Source organism: Bufo gargarizans, chromosome 6 (genome assembly GCF_014858855.1).
Source record: "Bufo gargarizans isolate SCDJY-AF-19 chromosome 6, ASM1485885v1, whole genome shotgun sequence".
Lineage (NCBI taxonomy): Eukaryota > Metazoa > Chordata > Amphibia > Anura > Bufonidae > Bufo > Bufo gargarizans.
The window spans coordinates 124,888,456-124,909,041 of record NC_058085.1 but is presented as its reverse complement, the minus strand read 5'-3'; the positions used below and the strand labels follow the sequence as shown (position 1 = coordinate 124,909,041).

At 41.4% G+C, this 20,586-nt stretch overlaps 2 protein-coding genes across 2 annotated transcripts; both read right to left on the bottom strand.

Annotated features, from left to right (window-relative positions):
• Positions 1-872: 872 nt before the first annotated feature.
• LOC122942027 (keratin, type I cuticular Ha6-like) lies at positions 873-5,281 on the bottom strand. The gene is made up of 8 exons (XM_044299522.1): positions 5,096-5,281; positions 4,816-4,898; positions 4,527-4,683; positions 4,245-4,406; positions 3,651-3,776; positions 3,308-3,528; positions 2,105-2,139; positions 873-934 (listed from the first exon to the last, which is right to left on the bottom strand). The coding sequence occupies exons 1-8, from the start codon at positions 5,264-5,266 to the stop codon at positions 873-875; spliced, it is 1,017 nt and encodes a 338-aa protein (XP_044155457.1). The 5' UTR covers positions 5,267-5,281.
• Positions 5,282-5,749: 468 nt separating this feature from the next.
• Positions 5,750-12,903, bottom strand: LOC122942026 (keratin, type I cuticular Ha6-like). Its single transcript, XM_044299521.1, has 7 exons — positions 12,697-12,903; positions 12,404-12,486; positions 12,094-12,250; positions 11,036-11,197; positions 10,824-10,949; positions 10,135-10,355; positions 5,750-5,924 (listed from the first exon to the last, which is right to left on the bottom strand). Exons 1-7 carry the CDS (start codon positions 12,865-12,867, stop codon positions 5,750-5,752), a joined length of 1,095 nt encoding a protein of 364 aa, XP_044155456.1. The 5' UTR covers positions 12,868-12,903.
• Positions 12,904-20,586: the final 7,683 nt, after the last annotated feature.

Genomic DNA, 20,586 nt, shown 5'->3' with positions numbered 1-20,586 from the left:
GTGTACTGGCAGATCCCACTACCCAACCTGACCCACAGTCTACATGAAATCCAGCCCACAACAACATCTAGACAAAACTGTCTTAGCAAACTACACTTTGCTGAAACCACTGTACCTTTCTGGATTTCAGTTATCTCACCCAGCTGAGGTATCTGGGTGGAATATACACATCTCCCAGCACTTATACTGTACACATCACACTTGTGCTAACCTAAAATGATGTCATGTTTAATGCAAGACCTTAGGAAGCAGATGATGACACAAGTTCTCTAAATCCATATATCATGCTCCATCCCTTACACTTAAAAGGAACCTGTCACCAGGATTTTGTGTATAGAGCTGAGGACATGGGTTGCAAGATCACCGCTAGCACATCCGCAATACCCAGTCCCCATAGCTCTGTGTGCTTTTATTGTGGAAAAAAATCGATTTGATACATATGAAAATTACCCTGAGATGAGTCCTGTGTGTGAGATGAGTCAGGGACAGGACTCATCTCAGGTTAATTTGCATATGTATCAAATCGATTTTTTGACACAATAAAAGCACACAGAGCTATGGGGACTGGGTATTGCGGACGTGCTAGCGGCCATCTAGCAACCCATGTCCTCAGCTCTATACACAAAATCCCGGTGACAGGTTCCCTTTAATATGAACATACTATAATGAGCATAATGATAATGTCATGGCAGTAAATCAGCACACCGTTATTTTTGCATGAGAAAGATCTTTATTGAAGTAAACCCACAACAATGCTTAGAAGAAGAAGCAAAGAATTCCAGGACACGTATACTAATATCATGTCATCAGCGTTTATCATGTAAGACATCTATAGCTTAATGGTAAAAGATGTCCTCCTGTCATTTGAGACATTAACATTTGGTGTGCTGGCTGTGTTTGGGAGCGTGGATGATCTTGATGGAATGATGAGAAACTGCATAAAAAGAAAACAAGAAAGACTTTAACTCCTGATGTAACATTTTATGTCACTCCAAAAATAGAGCTGAAGTAGTCTAACCTGGCCATGATATCTGGAGACTCATTGCTATATAAGAAGACAGTTATAATAAATGCAATCTTGCAGTAAAGAACAGAAAAGACTCACATATTATTATTAGGAGGAAAAAATGACCAACTTGTTATTACACCATACCATATCAGAATAGACTTGTATGGTTTCATGAGTTGGTCATTTGTGCCACTAAAAAGGTAATAGGAACTTGACACTGGATCTACTGAAGTCTTTTCATCCACCAGCGTAGCTAGAAGTGATCCTTAAAAGTTCTGTACACCGAGATTGTATGTTGATGGACCAGAGCGCCAAGAGAAGGAAGCCATACTGTATGTCTTATAAAGTACTGTGCTGTGAACACAACACAAATATTTGGTTGACTTTTTGAGGGGAAGCAGCATAAGAGAATATATTCCCCAGGGTTCTGTATCACTAAGAGGGTTCTCTGTAGTGAAATCTCTTTTAATTAGCAGTAAAATAAATGCTACAACAACACCAGTTACCAATGAAACTCCTGAACTGACTCCTTAGGAAAACATGTAGGCTGACATTTACCTTTCCAACAGAGGACAAAAGGATATTATTTTATAGTTTATTTATATAGGGTGAATAAGGGCCTATGGACTTTTAGCATATAAGCTGTTAGCATGCACGGGCATTTTTCACATAAGATCTGAACGCAGTCTAACTTTTACTTTCTAACAAAAGGTTTCTCAATGTATCACCCTTAACTTCATCCCTCTTGCACACTGAAATGTATGGGCCCATAGTGTACCTACACGTGCTTCTGAGTTAATATGGAGTCACAAAGAGCCATGTTTCATGATATTCCATATTTCTGATGTACTCTTTCCTGAAAGTATACTTGTTAGGGAGAATATGGCCCCATAACACACATACCATATGGTGGTACACATCATTCTATTGTACATGCTTTGTTCAGATGGATTTGACCTGTTCAGAGGGCCATAATTTAAGAAGTGACTTCAAGGGGAGTATCCTTTTAGGTAACCATTTTTGAAGCCAGTATTCAGTCAAAATCAGCTCAACCTCTAATACTAAATGGTGCCCTAGAGTACATTATAAATTTACCTTCTTTTGTGCTTGAAAGGTGGTGTCCAGAAACACTGGAAAGGGCAAAACAGACTTTAGTCAATATCTGATCAAGTAAATTCATGAGTTAACTTAATATAATTTTAAAATAGTTACATTTTTAATATGATCTTTAAAGAGACACTTCTATCAAATTTTTCCTATGCCATATTAACAACCAATATATGAAAATCCGTTGTCAATTTTTTGAAAATAAAAATGGTTTAATGGTTTTCTGGATATAATTTTGGAAGTTACTCCATGTATTCCTCTTTAACTTCGATTATTTTTTTTTAAATCTTTTAGCAGGCCAGGCAGTCTCACTTAACTATCTCAGTCAGCCTTCCTGTAGTGACTCAATTACATCAATCAATGTATTTTTTCCTGTAGACATCTTTATCTAGGCCTATCAAGAGAACAATAGGCCCACTGTTATCTCAATTCCATCCCTATTATTTTATTTCAAATTACTTTGCAGATAACTTCTTTCGCTCACAGTTGAGGTATACTGACAATGGATTATATACGTATCTATTTAGGAAATTTCATCATTTGCGCTCACTGCTACAGAAAGACAATGCTTTGTATTTCATTTTGGTATTTAATAATGGCATAGTACTGTTGAAATAAAAAAAAATGCCAAAATTCAAAAAAAAAAAATGTATAACTTTTATAAATATTTAGTTTTAAAAGATCCCTTTCTGATGTGTCTTTTCAAAGTTAGGCTACATGCACACGACCGTTCTGTTTTTTTGCAGTCCGCAAATTGCGGATCCGCAAAAAAACGGAAGCCCATTGTAGAAATGCTTATTCTTGTCCTCAAAACGGACAAGAATAGGACATGTTATATTTTTTTGGCGGGGCCACGGAACAGAGCAACTGATGCGGACAGGACACAGAGTGCTGTCCGCATCTTTTGCAGCTACATTGAAGTGAATGGGTCCGCCCCCTGCGGATTGAATACGGACCAGAACTACGGTTGTGTGCATGAGGCCTTACACTTATAGATGTAGCCAAGCTAAAACTCTGACTCTAATAACTCATGTCATGTGCCATTGAAATACATTGAGTTAGTTAACCTTTTTGTGCCATTTTTTACTCAACATGTTAGCCACCAAGTTTAGCTCAGTTTCACCTATACATTGTGAGCCTTTAAAATTAGGTACCACATTTTTTTAGCAGAATACAAATTTTACTACATACTTAATGTCATGACCCTCAAGCAAGCGCTTGTACGTGGCAATCTCCATTTCCAGGTGTGTTTTCTGATCCATTAGGATCTTGTATTCATGATTCTGACGTTCTAGGTCTGCACGGATCTGTGACAATTCAGACTCTACATTGTTGATCAAGCATTGCAACTGAGCAAGCTGGGAGCCAAAAGTTGCCTCTGTTTCTGCCAAGGTACCTTCCAAAGCTGATTTCTGTAGAATTAAATGAAAATAGAAATAAGGTAAGGGCTGTCTTTTGTTGGACTTTTGGACTATTCTGGTTATATAACTAAATGTATATTAATATTTTGGTAATTAAGCTACATATACAGTACCATGCTTAGTTGGCTTTGTAGTTCAATCTCGAGGGTCTGGACATTGCGTCTTAAATCAATCACTTCAGTTTGGACAGATTGCAATTGTTCAGAGCCAGATGCCATCTGAAGGTTCAGCTCCTCAATCTGGTAAATGAGATACATAGAATGTCTTATGAACATACTGTATTATCTCAAGCAATAAATTACATATACCTTTAAGAGATAGAAATGTGTAGAACCTTTTTTAAAATATTCTGTTCTCCTACTTCTAACTACACTATAAAAAAAAAACACATTGCAATATATAATATTACCAACCAGCAAATGTAAATTAATTCACAAAATAATTTTGCTGAGTCTTCATGAAGATCTTTTGTTTTAACAGCACACCTTGTGGTTAGCATGGAATTACACGTAAATATTTTTTTTATTATGAACCATTAAAATTCCTAAAAGAAAATCTTCTAAAGCAAATACTTTACTAGTATTTCAAATTGTTGCAATTAATGCATACTTAGTTCATACTGTTATGCTTGGCCGAGCCATGCTTTGCCGTGTTTTGTATATGCGAGACACATCTTTAGTAATGAGATGAAATTGAGGAAAACAAACCCTTTGAAGGAACATGCTCTCAGCTTCCCTCATGTTCTTTTCCATCAAGTTTTCATATTGCTCACGAATGTCAGACAATACTCTGTTGAGGTCCGTTGATGGTGCAGCATCCACCTCCACATTTACTCTGGCTCCCAGCTGAGCACGCAAAGAGTTTACTTCCTAAGGAAAAAAAAAAAGCTGATACAGGTTGTCCAACAATTAGAGTCCAGGTGACTATTTCCAGCTGAATTGGACAGTCACTGGTAAGAATACGGTATATTGGAAACTTGAATTAATCACCTCTTCATGGTTCCTCTTCATCTGTAGAAGCTCCTCTTGAAGGCTCTGGACTTGACCCTCCAAGTCACATACCTCCCTGTTCAGCTCTTCCAGGACACGCTGCAAGCCATTAACATCAGACTCTACATTGTTTTTAAGTCTTAACTCCATCTCATACCTAAGACAAAGGACAATAAAGGCACCAGATTTAGGATTTGGCAACCATAGGGTTGCCAATAGTAAAGCCAAAGAAATGATGATCTAGATATTCAGCAATGCTGATTTCTGACTTAGTCTACTGTGTACATACTTATTCTTGAAGTCATCTGCAGCCAGCCTGGCATTGTCAATTTGCAACACAATTCTTGCATTTTCAATAGTAGCAGAAGATATCTAAATGAAATATGATCATGGATTAGTAATCTAATGGAGCCAGTTATGCTGTTGACAATTATATACTGTTCCAATATACTGTAACTAGTAGAATGACATTGAAATACAATAAGATTATATTATTTATTCATAATAAACCTTCATCAATAGTTTGAATCATTGTTGCTTTTAAGTGTCGCAGACCTTATGATCCTCACCTGACCTTGAAGCTCCTGAATGGTCCTAAAGTAGCTGCTAAAATCAGGAAAGGTGCAGGGTTGGTTCTTGTCATACCACTCTCTTATATTTCTCTCCAGTTGAGCATTTTCTTGCTCTAATGACCGAACTTTTTCAAGATATGAAGCCAGGCGATCATTTAGATGTTGCATGGTTTCTTTCTCGTTAACATTGAAGAAGCTATCAGTTTTCCAGACACTGTGGCCTCCAAAGTTGCTAAAGTGGTTGCTCTGACCATGCACACTTCCAAATCTATAACCATGACCTATAGAAGTATGTTTGGAGATAGAGATTCCTTTTCCTCCAGATCCTCCATGGACACTTGGGGTTCTGCAATGACCTCCATGATGGGAATAGCTTGAGTTTCCATGATGTAATTTATGGAATCCTCCATGAAGAGACCCATGAGAAGGTCCATGATGGGAAATTTTATGCGAATCTCCATGATGCACCTTGTGGTGGAGAATTGAGATAGGGCTGGTGATCTTATGGCTGGTGCCCTTGATGGATCCAGCTGTAGAATGACTTGACTTGATACAGTGGCTCATGTTGAGAGTTCTTGAAGTATCAGAATACACAACTGCTTCTTCGAAAATCCAAGTACAACTGCTCATTATATAAAAAAGACAAGGGTGTTACAAGCAGCAAAATGCTTTACAAGCATCATATTTTAATTCATTTAGCCTTTCATGTGATTTATCTTGAAGACATTTGTGTGATTGTTTAAGAAAGATCATAAGGAAGGTGGAAACAGTGATGGGTTTATTGCAGTGCTGTACAACAAGCATTGTATTCACCACACCTATCCAGCTAGAACAAAAGGGTTGGAAGTCGGAATTATGGGTACATAAAAGCCTGTCCATGACTATTGATGTTATTTCTAGGAAAATTAAACAAAAACAAAAAATATTGTGGTCAAAAAGTCACATAAACTCATAAGGCTACTTTAACACTCGCATTTGGTGTGGATCTGTCATGCATCTGCACAGACGGATCCATTCAGATAATACAACCGTCTGCATCCGTTCAGAACGGATCAGTTTGTATTATCTTTAACATTGCCAAGACGGATCCTTCTTGAACACCATTGAAAGTCAATGGAGGACGGATCCGTTTTCTATTGTGCCAGATTGTGTCCTAGAAAATGGATCCGTGCCCATTGACTTACATTGTGTGTCAGAATGGATCCGTTTGCCTCAGTTTTGTCAGACGGACACCAAACGCTGCAAGTAGAGTTTTGGTATCCGCCTCCAAAGCTGAATGGAGACAGAACAGAGGCAAACTAATGCATTCTGAGCGGATCCTTTTCCATTCAGAATGCATTAGGGCAAAACTGATACATTTTGGACTGCTTGTGAGATCCCTGAACGGATATCACAAACGGAAAGCAAAAACGCCAGTGTGAAAGTAGCCTAAAAGTTTTAAAAGGGTTGTAAACTGTAGCCAATTCCATTTAGTTGAAATAATTTCCAGTGCTGCATTTATAGCATAATGTCCTGTTTCTCAGTTGTAAGCTGTGGAAGAACCCTTCTGTTTGTGTTTAATATCCTTACTGTGCCACCACAGGGGAAAATAATAAATGATACACTGCCCATTGAAATAGTCTTCTCTTCCCAGCATTCTGAGAACTTCCAACTCCCACAGGGATGCAAATCTATAAGCGTCAAGTTTTTCTCAAGTCCCTTACTCGGGCATCAGGTGACACTAGACCTAAAACATATTTTGAGTGTTTATGTGACATATGCCTGCCTTATCTCACTTGAATTGTTTATTGAAGACACCTACTGACACGTCATCTCTTTCCTACTTGCTTAATTTGGAGCAAGACCTAAATATCACTTTTTAATTTGAACAAAAAGACTATAATTATACTTTGACATATAAATCCTACATTTCAAGAAGAATATAGGAAATGGGTTTCTGGATTATCTTCAGATGGTATAGTGTGTCTTCCAACTTGCATTCTCTTTTGCCCACCATCTCTTCATTATGTTGGAGGTGTGGTGGGGGAACATCTTTCATATCTTTTGGGTTGTCCTGTGTTGGCCAGCTTCAGGTCACAGGTATGCCATATTTCTTCTACATTTACTGTCCATGTGTTACCTAAGACTCCTTTTTTCTTTTTTTGTATCTCAGTAACATACCCCTATCTACATAATGACATTCTGTGGTACATCTAGTGAGTGCTGCAAGAACTTGTATTCAGTCTCTTTGTAGACAAACCTTGCCTCCTATCTATGCTTCAGTGGTATGAAAATGAGCATTGCATAATGTGATGGAAAAATGTATCAAACCAGCAAAGGAGGCAACATGGACAATCACAATACATTTGTAAGGGTCTTGTATTAAATCTGTCTACATGATAAGTGTCATTTACAGAAGTGAGACAACCCCTTTAAGTTACTACTTAGGTATCAGTGGAAATATCTTAATTTGGATGCATAGGGGACACCTTGAGAATAGTTACAATTATTTTCCGGAAATTCTCTCAAATTTCATTATTTATTACTGCTAATTATCTTTTATTCTGTCATCATTATGTAATCTGCTTCAATCTGATTTAGGTAAATTACTAATTGTTACATTAGTGGTACTGCCTAATCCAGTGCCAATCTTGTTTATAAAATGTGCCTGGTCTTGCAGATCAGCCCCATTCTGCTTAGATACTAGGATAGCTCTGTTTATGGAGAAACATATCTTTTTTTTATCTCATGCAACCCCTTTAATCGTAACTAGAGATGAGTGAATTTCCTAAAATTCTATTCGAGTCTAATTCAGCCAATCTGAAAAGCCAAACACAAACCAAATCGAAAGTGCACCAATTTCCTTGAAAAGTTCCTCCCACCTCTCTCTCTCTCTCTATCTTCCCCTCTCTAAACTCCTCCAAATCAAATCATACAAAACCCAGGGTGGTTAGAATCACAAGTTTAAGGAAAATTTGTGTCGAATTTCAGAATTTTAGAATAACGATGTATACACAATATGAAATAGAAGAAGAAACTTTTTATTCATGAATTGCTAAAAGGATGAATGGCAACAATATGCAGTGTTACACAAGAGATAACATTAGTAATGTGTATCGTAAGCAATAGATAGACTTTAGGACATACAGCAAACAATAAATCATAGAGAAGTACTATACATGATTCAAAGGTGCTTACAAGTAATAGATCAATCAGTAATGGAATAAATTGATTTCATCGTTCCCATGGTAGAATCATAATATATTATACTACAAAGCTGGCTATATGTACAGCATTAAGACATCATTTTCGATGTATCATCTATGGAGTTAGGTGGCTGCATCCAAACAAGGCTGTCATTTTGTAGTTTCAACCATTAAAGGATTTATCAGACTTATGATAAAGAGTCCCAGAAACACTCTAGTGTATTGGTTATGTGTGGTATTATATTATAGATCCTCCCCATTCACTTGAATGGGGAGAAGCTGCAATACCAAGAAAAAAAAACTAGTATTCCAATGCCAGACAACTCTTTGCTAATGTAGCTTACTAGTATACCGTCAGTTTACTAGTATACAGCAACATTGCTGCTGTCAGTCTTGCCCAGCGAATTGTCAGTTGCTAGACTTAAAAGCTAAATGTTTGAAATAAGTAAGCAGAAATCATGCAGAATATTGTTAAATGAGAAATTATTGCAGAACGGTATCCCTTTGCCAATTTTCCACTTTAGCGCCAAGCCCCAAAACAATTAAAACTCACCCTGCAGTCATGCTAACACAAATAATTGCTGATATCAAGAGGAGAAAAACAGAACTGGATCGCACATCCACAATGCTATGCTTTGATCAGAGGTTCGACTTTCAGGGTTCCCTTTGTTCCATGTTGTATCTTCATGATGGGATGATCACATGAATTAGTGACCATGTTCCTTGGTTTGGTGGCTTTTTCCATGGTCAGATTCATGGGAACTGACATGATGTTTTGAGAGGCTTAGTGATACTGCAATGAGAATTAACATGTTTTCATCAGTTTTATGGCCATCCCAGGTGTTTCTATATGGGTTGAAGAGGTATTAGTTGTCACATAAGAAGACAAAAGTATTATTAAGTAGCATATGGTAGGTGGTGGCTCTATTATATTAGGACAAAAAAAACTTCAAGTTATGATTCTGATGTCACAACATGCTCAATAGGGAATTTTGGGGTCTATAATATTGATGACCTGTCCTAAGGCACAACCACTGATCTACTGTTGTCTAGTTCTAGCATATCCACCAGAACAGCACAGCTCTATACAGTGGTGTGAATAGTTCAGCAGAGCTGCTCAAATTCACTTAAATGGGGGCAGTGCTGCAATATCATTCATGACCACTATTCAGAGTATGGAGCTGTTCTGCTGCCTGTTAGCTTAGCAGCCAGTCCAAACAGGTCCAACACCCCTTCAAAGGGTTATTCGATAGGATGTGCCATGGCTATCTGAAGGACCAGAGTCCAATCACTAGGATCTCCCCAAAAAATTAGAACATTGGCACAGTGTATCCTGTTGCTGATGCATAGGTGCCAGAAACGAAAGTCTATGGTAAGTTGTAGGAATGAACTGTACAAACAGTATTCAATGTACGGTGCCACCTCAAGTTCTAGGATGCAGTGTACTGATCTGATTGGATTGGCATATCAGCATTACAGACTGTGGTACTTACACTCTTTGCTGATCTTTTCCTGGTGGTGATGCTCTGGCATGCTGCAAAAAATAGTAAAAAAAAAAAAAAGTACAATGTAAAATTTAAGATTACAAAAAAAAAAAATCTAAAGTTAACTGAATAATATATTATTTCCTGTCTTAACCCCTATAGGAGCACGCCTATTATGGTGTTAGGGACCACAGGAATTTCGTTTTACAGTAGTAATTACTGCATTAGTTCTCTCTCTCTAGCTAGAATAACTGTTGAGAGAATTTATTTGGACATTTGTACTACCTATTGGAATATTTGACAAATTCATTATTTGGTGGCTTTAACTTTCAAGCATATCATATGACATTATAAAATGTTCACATACTGAATGTCCTGTTCTTCAAGCAGTCTTTTGTATGTGGTGATCTCCATTTCTAGATAGGTAGTTTGATCCATAAGAATCTTGTACTCATGGATCTGACGCTCAAGTTCTGAACGAATATTCGAGAGCTGATCTTCTACATTGTCAATCAGGATTTGTAGATGGGAAAGCTGAGAGCTAAATGTTGCTTCAGTCTCTGCCAAGGAACATTCAAGAGCTGATTTCTGCAATCAGTCAAAGAAACTTTAGTTAATTGTTTATGCTTATTTTAGACCAAGCTAAAGTTACCGATGAATCCACAAGATCATAAACAATACAATGACATCTCTTTAAGATTACAATACAAAATTACATAGAAAAAACTTTTTCTAGGAGACTGGTATTTTCAAAGAAGTGGCAAATACTGTATACATAAGAATTAAAAAAACAATCAGATTTTTAAGTTATTCTTTAAGGAGATTTTATTGTACTGATATAAGGTACACCCAACTGTGAGAATCCCAAAGTACCACACTTCCATAGGACACACCTAAACAATAATACTATGAAGATACCTACACCCACAAAATCCCGCTCAGAATGAAAATGGACCAGTGATACTACACTGACCCACCTCTTTTGGTAGGGTTACCATATAATGTTCTCATATTTATAAATGAACTTCTGCATTTACTTGGAGAACTATATTTTACCATGCTAATTTGACTTTGTAGTTCAATCTCCAGGGTCTGCAGGCATCGCTTCAAGTCCATAACTTCAGTTTGCACTGACTGTAGTTGTTCAGATCCAGAAGCCACCTGGTGGTTTAGTTCCTCACTCTAAAGGAAAATTAATATGAAGTTAACATATAAACAGCACACAAGCATGTCATTTCTACCAAGTTTAGTGAAATCAGTTAATTTACCCTAGCAATGAACATGCTTTCAACCTCCTTGAGGTTCCTTTCCATCAAGTTTTCATATTGTTCTCGAATTTCAGACAAGACTCTATTGAGGTCCACAGATGGTGCAGCATCCACTTGCACATTGATCCTGGCACCCAGCTGATTACGCATAGCTGTGATGTCCTTCCAAGAGATAAAACAAAGGAATATGTTTTTGTAGAAAAAACTAGAACACTGAAAAACCAAGCCATATTTCCTCAGAGGCAATTTTTTACACAATATTCACTTACCTGTATGACAGCAGTTGGAAAACAGGTGACATCCTTTACTTGATAGCATCTGAAACTTGTGCTGCCCATGTTAACATGACTAAAATGCAGTACTGTGTGTACCTGTCAATAGTTTGTGTAGAAAATACTGCAACTACTAATGACTTCCGACTCCCAAATTCCCAGGTTAGTTGTCATGTAGCCATGGCCATCTCAGTGACTTAAAGTGCATCTGTCAGCGGATCTGTACCTATGAGACTGGCTGGCCTGTTTGATGTGCGCTTGGCAGCTGAAGACATCTGTAGTGGTCCCATGTTCATATGTGCCTGCATTATTTAGAAAAATAAAGTTTAAATATATGCAAATGAGCCTCTAGGAGGCTCAGCTCTCACTGCAACTGCTGCACCCTCTGTACTTTGATGGACAGGGCCGGGAAGTGTAAATGATATCACGTCTGACTGGCCGTGTTAATAAAGTGCAGAGGGCGCGGCAGTTGCAACCTCTAGGAATAATGGAAACGCTCCTGTTGCACCTAGAGGATAATTTGCATATATTAAAACTTTATTTTCCTCGGCAATGTGGGTACATATGAACATGGGACCAACACAGATGTCTTCAGCTGTCAAGAACACATGCAACAGGTCTTACCTTTTACTATGATAGCTAGGCATTTCCAGAAATGTTCTATTTAGGTAAATCAAACTTTGAAAGATTGTAGAATGGCATATTCTGGTTAACCTTCTTCAATTTCCATTTTGAGGGTGCATTTTAAGGGCAATGATGAAGGGTTTAAAGATTTGTAGAAGTTACCTCTTCTTGGTGCTTCTTCATCTGCAGCAATTCATCCTGCAGACTTTGCAGTTGCATCTCCAGGTCTGCTCTCTCTATGTTTAGACTTTCAAGAACTTTACGTAATCCATTTAAGTCAGTCTCAACAAAATTTCTCAGTCTAACCTCCATCTCATACCTTAGGAGAAGTAACAGAAAGCAATTAGAAGTGAATGCCTTGCATACAGTAGTCGTTACAATTCATAGCAGTTGCAATGTACAAATTAAAACTGTCCAATATACCAATTCACACATGGTTATGTTATCTAACTTTATATGTGATTGGACTTACTTGTTCTTGAAGTCATCGGCAGCTAGTCTGGCATTATCAATCTGAAGGACAATCCTGGCATTTTCGACAGATGCTGCTGAAATCTTTAATAAAGAAATATTAATCAGTGTTATGTACTATATTTTAGGAAAACTCTACTATTTACTACAGAGATTAAATCTTCAAATCTCTAAGATTCAAATCATACTGATTAATATCCAATAAAACCTATTAAATTGAATCTATGGTATCATCATCTCACAGACCTATAAGCCCTCAAATAAACTTTTTTCCATATTAATTCTACTTTTTACCTTATGTTGGAGTTCTTCAATGGTTTTGTGGTAATGCTGCAAATCAGGAAGTGATGTATGAGCATTTTTCTCATACCACTCACAAATCTTCTTCTCAAGATGCGTATTTTCCTGTTCTAGAGAACGGACCTTCTCAAGATAGGTTGCAAGACGGTCATTCAGAAGTTGCATTGTTTCCTTCTCATTGACATGGTGGAAAAATCCCTCATTCTTCCGCCCGCCATGGCTTCCATGGCTTTCATGATTATGACTGCTATGTCCACTTCCATAGCTACTTCCATGACTGAAAGAAGAATGTTTGGAGAAGACAGTTGGTTTAATTGGTCCACTGTGAGAATGATGAGGCATATGGTGAACCTTATGGTATCCTCCAAAATGGGAACCTCCATGATGAAAAGATGGGATATGGCTAGGGAGCTTAGGAGTGTGACCCCCAAGATGAACACTTGACTTGAAGTGTCCAGAAAGAGAATGGGTCTGCTTCTCCTGGCTGTGGCTCATGTTGATAACGTTGGATTCTTGAGCTTGGTTGGATCTCAATGTATCTTCCTAGAAAGAAAAGTTGATGTCTTGCAGCATACAGGTCTCCTTTTTATATGCTATGAACAGTTTGGGATGTTGAAAGTAATGTGTAATTTCCATATAATTATTTAAATTCTCAGACTTTTGTTGTTGTCAGCATATTACTTAAATTACTTAAATTAGGTCTATTTGGCTATTTTCAGAACATCAGAGAAAAAGGCATGGCCAGCAATGGCTGTGATCAGTTCTAATTGCCTTTTAAGCTTAATTATATCAAATGGCAAAAGGTAAACTTTTGACCCACCTCATTGATTTCTAGGTGTAATGCATCAAAGCAAATTTCATTCAGACATTACTTCAGGTTGTTGATCTAAAAAATCTCTTAACTAGCTGAGCCACTGATGCATAAATAAAAATAACCATACAAATACCATGTGTACAAGTATCTATCTACAGTATATGCTATATACATCAGATTGCCAGTTGAAGAGATATTTTGTATATAGTCTTGTGTTCTGTTACAGCGGTATATTATGAAGTTGCTTATGATAACCAGTAAGGTCTAACTTCTATTATAAAAAATAAAAAAAACTTGACAGTGTATTGGTGCCTACTAAATCCCACTAACAGCAGATATCCAAAGTATAAAAATATTTTGGATGTTGGATTTCAACATTTGTATGTACCTGCAAAAGATGAGTCCTTGCCAGATGTGTCTGTCAGTAGCTTATTTACCTCTCCTCATTAATATAAAAATCTCACACTAGACCATGTTAATAGTGACTGTTACTTCATGTATATGGCCAACTTAATAAGCTATGCAAGTCTCAAAGTTTTATGTCCTAATGCAGAACCCAAATAAAACAATATTTTGCTTAGCCATTTATATTAAAGTGTTTGTCCAAGACTATTCAACATCTCAGGCAACCCCCTGAATATCTTAAAATGGCATAAACAAGCGATACCAATTTCTCTAGTACCTTTCTATGGAGACTTGTTCAGTCCTCCTTGCACAGTTTATTTATAAACAGCTGCGGTCCCATTACTGGATATGGCACATGACCACTGCAGCCAATCATTATTTACAGCCAAAGACAGTACTAGAGATGAGCGAATTTTTCAAAAATTCCAACCGCTGATTCGACAAATTTTTTGGGAAAAATTTGGTTTGATCCGAAATTATTTGCGGCAAATTACATTTAAAAAAACGGCTATTCCCTGGCTGCTGAGAGCCTTTATAGTGGTGTAGAACACTGTGCCTTGCAGTAACACGCAGATGGCGCCTGCTTTGGTAGTGAAATAATACTGTGAGTCCGTATGACATGCAGATGACAGGTGTCGCTCTTATAATCACTGCACACTTCACTTATTTGGGCAGTCACAGGGCCAAAACTGACAAAATAACTAAAGTATGAACTCAGCCATAGCGCCAAGAAGAAGCACATTCCTTTTACACCAGCTGATTCCACATAGATGTCTACAGAACCTGTTCTATTAAACGCGTATACAAATAGAGCCCCCTGGACAGAGTGGAGATGGTGTCAGCAGTAAGTTTGTGTTGACGTCACTGATTAATTTGCCCTTCCTCTGATCTGTTAGAACAATAACCCACAAAAAACGGATTCCGCCTTCACTTGGTCAGAATTTTCTCAATAATCCATCAGTACTGCTAATGCCAAAAATAAACAGGGGTGGATCTAAAACAGAGACGACACGTGAATGGAATATTTGCATGTCTTATGTGTTTTGTACGCACTGCTACCAAATCATAAGCCGATTCTGATTGGACCATACAGGCCTTAGAGCTGGTACACAGACAGGATTTATTGTGTATTCTGACAGATCAGATGAAAGGTCAAATAAATGATGATGTCAGCCAGGCCGAAAGGCAAAATAGTGGCCCAGTCATTAAGTGGGGAGGGTGGGAACAGCATGAAAAGTCCACAGAGTGGACCTATGACATAGTGGTGAGGTGGAAGCAGCATGAGTGGCCCAATGACAGAATCTGGAGGTGGCGGCAGCATCAGGAGGCCATAGAGTGGCACGACGACTAAAGATTGTGGAGGTGGCGGCAGCATGAGGAGGCCACAGAGTAGAATGACAATGAGAGATTGTGGAGGTGTCAGCAGCCTGAGGAGGCCACAGAGTGGCACGAAGACAAAGTGTTGAGGTGTCAGTAGCATGAGGAGACCATAGAGTAGAATGACGATGAGAGATTGTAGAGGTGTCAGCAGCATGAGGAGGCCACAGAGTGGCACGACCACGAGAGATTGTGGAAGTGGCAGCAGCATCAGGAGGCCACAGAGTGGCACGATGAAGAGAGATTGTGGAGGTGGCAGCAGCATGAGGAGGCCACAGAGTGGCATTACGACAAAGTGTGGAGGTGTCAGCAGCATGAGGAGGCCGGCGTAGCATGACGAGAGTAGCACAATGTCAGATTGTGGAGGTGGCAGCATCAGGAGGAGGCCACAGAGTGGCACAACGATGAGAGATTGTGTAGGTAGCAGCAGCATGAGGATGCCACAGAGTAGCACGACAACAAGAGATTGTGGAAGTGGCAGCAGCATAAGGAGGCCACAGAGGAGGCCACAGAGTGGCATGATGACAAAGTGTGGAGGTGTCAGCAGCATGAGGAGGCCAGAGTAGCACGACAACGAGAAATTGTGGAGGTGGCAGCAGCATGAGGAGGCCACCGAGCAGCACAATGATCGAGTTTGGAGTTGGCAGCAGTATGAGGAGGCCACCAAGTGGCACAATGACAGAGTATGGAGGTGGTGGCAACATGACGAGGCCACAGAGTGGCCCAATGACAGAGTGTGGAGGTGGCAACAGTATGAGGAGGCCACCGAGTGGCACAATGACAGAGTGTGGAGATGGCGGTGGCAGCAGCAGCATCAGGAGGAGACTCTGGAGTTGGCAGCAGTATGAGGAGGCCACCAAGTTGCACAATGACAGAGTGTGGAGGTGGCAGCAGCATCAGAAGGCGGCCACAGAGTGGCACAATAACAGAGTCTGGAGGTAGCAGCAGTATGAGGAGGCCACCGGGAGCACAATGACCAAGTCTGGAGTTGGCAGCAGTATGAGGAGGCCACTGAGTGTAACAATGACAGAGTTTGGAGGTGGCAGCAGCATGAGGACACCACAGAGTGGCCCAATGACAGAGTGTGGAAGCGGCAGCAGCAGTATGAGGAGGCCACCGGGAGCACAATGACTAAGTCTGGAGTTGGCAGCAGTATGAGGAGGCCACTGAGTGTAACAATGACAGAGTCTGGAGGTGGCAGCAGTATGAGGAGGCCACCATGAGCACAATGACCAAGTCTGGAGTTGGCAGAGGTATGAGGAGGATACAGAGTGGCACAATAACAGAGTCTGGAGTTGGCAGAAGCATGAGTAGACAACAGAGTGGCCCAATGACAGAGTGTGGAGGTGGCGGCAGCAGCATCAGGAGGAGGATAGTGTTGGGTGAACATTTTGACTCCGAACACCGTGTGTACTCGAGCGCGATACTTGAGTCTCCTCCCCGCACGTTTGTTAACTTCAAAACGTACGGGGAAGTACTGGCACTCATTTTAATGCCGTAGCCATGTTGGTTACTGGCAAAACAGTGATTGGCTGGCCAGAACACGTCATCTGATGCTATATAGCACCCCATGACACGTGGTTCAGCTCAGTCTTAGTCAGGGCGAGCTGCAGCAGAAGGGACAGATAGAGTAGGGACAGGAATTGTTAGTTTTTTTTAAGCAGGGTTTAGTGTTGAAAGGTGTTAGAGACCCAAAAGTCCTTTTAAGGACTACTGTTTTATCTGGCTGCAGTATATATTATTAGCGCAACCTGCGCTAAATTGCGTGCAATTGTTTGGCCGCTGCTGACTGACACAAGCTCTGCTACATCTGTTGCGTTACATTTGCGCATCCTAAATATCTGTGACATTCAGTGTAATTTTTTTTACGGCTGGTGACAGCGACATTACCTGCGCTACATCTACTGTATAATATTTGCGCATCCTAAATATCTGTGACATTCAGTGTAATTTATTTGCGCATACACTTACAGTACAAAACCTGCGCTACTGTACGTGTGACATGCTTGCAAGCATATATACTATTTAATATGCTCAAGGCGAGCAGTAAGGGATGGGGAAGTGGCCGTGCTGATGATGGTGCACTGGCCGCGGTGAAACTGTGCCTGCTGCCAGAGCACAAGAAACACACTAATCCACGATACCTAGCTTCATGTCCCAGTTTGCAGGGCGGCGCAGGTCACCACTCTCAAATTCACACCAGTGCGACCAGGTGGTCGGGTGGATTGCAGCAGATAATGCTTCCAGTTGGTTAAGCAACACCCTGTCTTCCACAAAGTCCAGTCTCAGTAACCAAGAGTGTGATCAACAGAATCCTCACCCTGATCCTCCTTCCTCCCACCATGGAGAGTCTTGGCAATCAAGTGATCCCACACTCGGATATTCTGAATAGCTCTTTTCATCACCACTACTTGATTTGGACCTCTCGCCAAGCCCGCTTAAAGAGGGACATGAGGAGATCTTGTGCACTGAATCCCAAACTCTTGAGCATCCACAGTCAGAAGAAGATGACGGTGGGGAATGGCAATTAGTGTTTCACAAGGTGAATAATGATGAGACACAGTTGCCAATAAGTCACAGCAATTAGTGTCTCAGGAGGTTTATGATGAGGATGAGACACAGTTATCAATAAGTGAGGTTCTTGTTAGGTCAACAAGTCAGGAGGATGACCAGAGTGAGGAAGTGGAAGAGGAGGTGGTGGACGATGAAGTCACTGACCCAACCTGGGAAGATGTCAAGCCGAGCGAGGACAGCAGTACAGAGGGGGGAGGGATCCGCAGCACCCCAACAGGCTGGAAGAGGCAGTGGGGTGGCAAAAAGAAGAAGGCGGGCCACACCAAACAGGCCCGCAACTGTTCCCCGGAGCACCCCCTTGCGGCAATCTCCCTTGCCAAGGGGTAGTTGTTCCGCATTATGGAGCTTTTTTGAGGAAAATGCGGACAATAAAAGAATTGTCATTTGCAACCTGTGCCGTACCAAAATAAGCAGGGGCGTGAACACTAGCAACCTTACCACCACCAGCCTGATCTGTCACATGGCATCAAAGCACCCTAATAGGTGGGCCGAACACCTGGGTCCACTATCAGTGTCTGTGGGTCACACCACTGCCTTCTCTTCCACTGTGTTACATGCTGGCCAATCCCATGTCCAAGACGCAGGCCCGGATGCCTCCCGCCCCTGCACCTGGACCTTTGCAAGCACCATCAGCTAGCACATCCACTTCTGTGTCCTCCTCTTCCACCTCTGAATTATCATCTTGCAACACCATTCAGCCATCAGTCAGTAGCTTGAAGCAGTGTAGCACTGCAGTGGGGAAGCGGTGACAAACAGCACACCGCCGCAGAGCTGTGGCATGGTATTAGGGACCAGACTGAGCTGTGGCTCTCGCCACTCAACCTACAACCAGGCAAGGTTGTGTCTGATAATGGCCGTAACTTAATGGCGGCTTTGGAGCTCGTTGAGCTCACAAACATACCATGCCTAGCCCACGCGTTCAACTTAGTGGTTTAGCGGTTTCTCAAAACCTACCCCAATTTTCCTAATCTACTGGTGAAGGTGCGCCATGTGTGTGCCCATTTCCGAAAGTCATCTACAGCTGCCGCCAGTCTGGCAACTCTGCCGCAGCGCTCATAATTGCCAGCTCACTGACTGTTGTGCGACATGAGCAAACGCTGGAACTCCACGTTCCACATGCTGGTCAGACTTTGTGAGCAGCAGAGGGCAGTAGTGGAATACGAGCTGCAACATGGTCATCGCCTTTACAGTCAGCTTCTGCTCTTCACAAGTGAGGAGTGGGCATGGATGTCTGACCTCTGTGAGGTTTTACGCAACTTTGAGGAATCAACACAGATGGTGAGCGGCAATGCCGCTATTATCAGTGTAACCATCCCACTTCTGTGTCTACTAAAATGCTTGCTGCTCACAATGAAGGCAGGCGCTTTGTATGTGAAAGAGGTGGAAATGGGGGAAGACAGTACACAGTGTGATAGCCAGACCACCTTCAGTTCGTCTTCTCAGCACGAATTGGATGATGACGAGGAGGAGGAGGAGCAGGAGACGGTTGCCTCCGCTACAGAGGGTAGTACCCATAGCAGGTTTATTCCATCTGTTCAGCGTGGATGGGTCGAAGAGGATGAGGAGATTGAGAGTCATCTTCCTGATGAGGACAGCAAAATCTTGTCTGTTGGGACACATGGCTGACTTTATGTTATGCTGCCTTTCCCGTGACCCTCGTGTTATACGCATTTTGGCCAACACCTATTACTGGTTGTTCACCCTTCTCGACCCCCGCTACAAAGAGAACTTCTCATCTCTCATTCCTGTGGTGGAGATGACTAGCAAAACTGTGCAATACCAGAAGGTCCTGTGAAAAAATTGCTACAAAAATTTCCAGCTGACAACGCTGGCAGCAGAGTATGTAGTTCCTTGGGCAACCAAAGAGGGGAGACGAGGGGAACACACAACAGTTCCAACAGAGGCAGGGCAACACTCTCCAAGCCCTGGGACAGTTTCATGACACACCACCAGCACTCTCACCTTGATGGGCGGCCTAGTGTCACAAGGAGGGCAAATTTTTGAAAGATGGTGAAAGAGTACATAGCAGACCGTGTCAGCGTCCTCAGTGATCCCTCTGTGCCTTACAACTATTGGGTGTCCAAGCTGTACACGTGGCACAAACTGGCGGTCTACGCCTTGGAGGTGCTGGCCTGCCCTGCCGCCAGTGTTTTGTCATACTGGGTATTTAGTGCTGCTGGGAGCATAATAACTGATAAGCGCATTCGCCTGTCAACTGAAAATGAATAAGGCCTGGATTGCCCCTGACTTCTCTACTCCACCAGAGGAAAGCGACTGAACATAAAGGCACTTTAAAGAGGACCTTTCTTCGGTCCAAACATTGTGAACTAAGTATCATGACATATACAGCGGCGCCCAGGGATCTCCCTGCACTTATCCCTGGGCGCCGCTCCGTTCTCCTGTTATGTCCTCCGGTATGTTCGTTTTTTTATCCCAGGCTGTGAGCTCTGCGCTGCGATTGGCCAGCGCTACAGCAGAACAAGGGCAGACTCTGCCTACTATAACCAAGTCCCTGAACATACCGGAGGACAGTCACATGGTCTGCCCCCTCCTCTCATTGCGCTGCTAGCGTTGCGTTCCACGCTCACCTAGCGAACGTGAGGATGTATGCACGCAGTAGGAGCTGGGAGGACAGGACAGAATATCTAACTCGGCGCATGCGCAGAGCGCGGATGGGGACGCCAAGCACTCGCGATCACACCGAACCACCAATG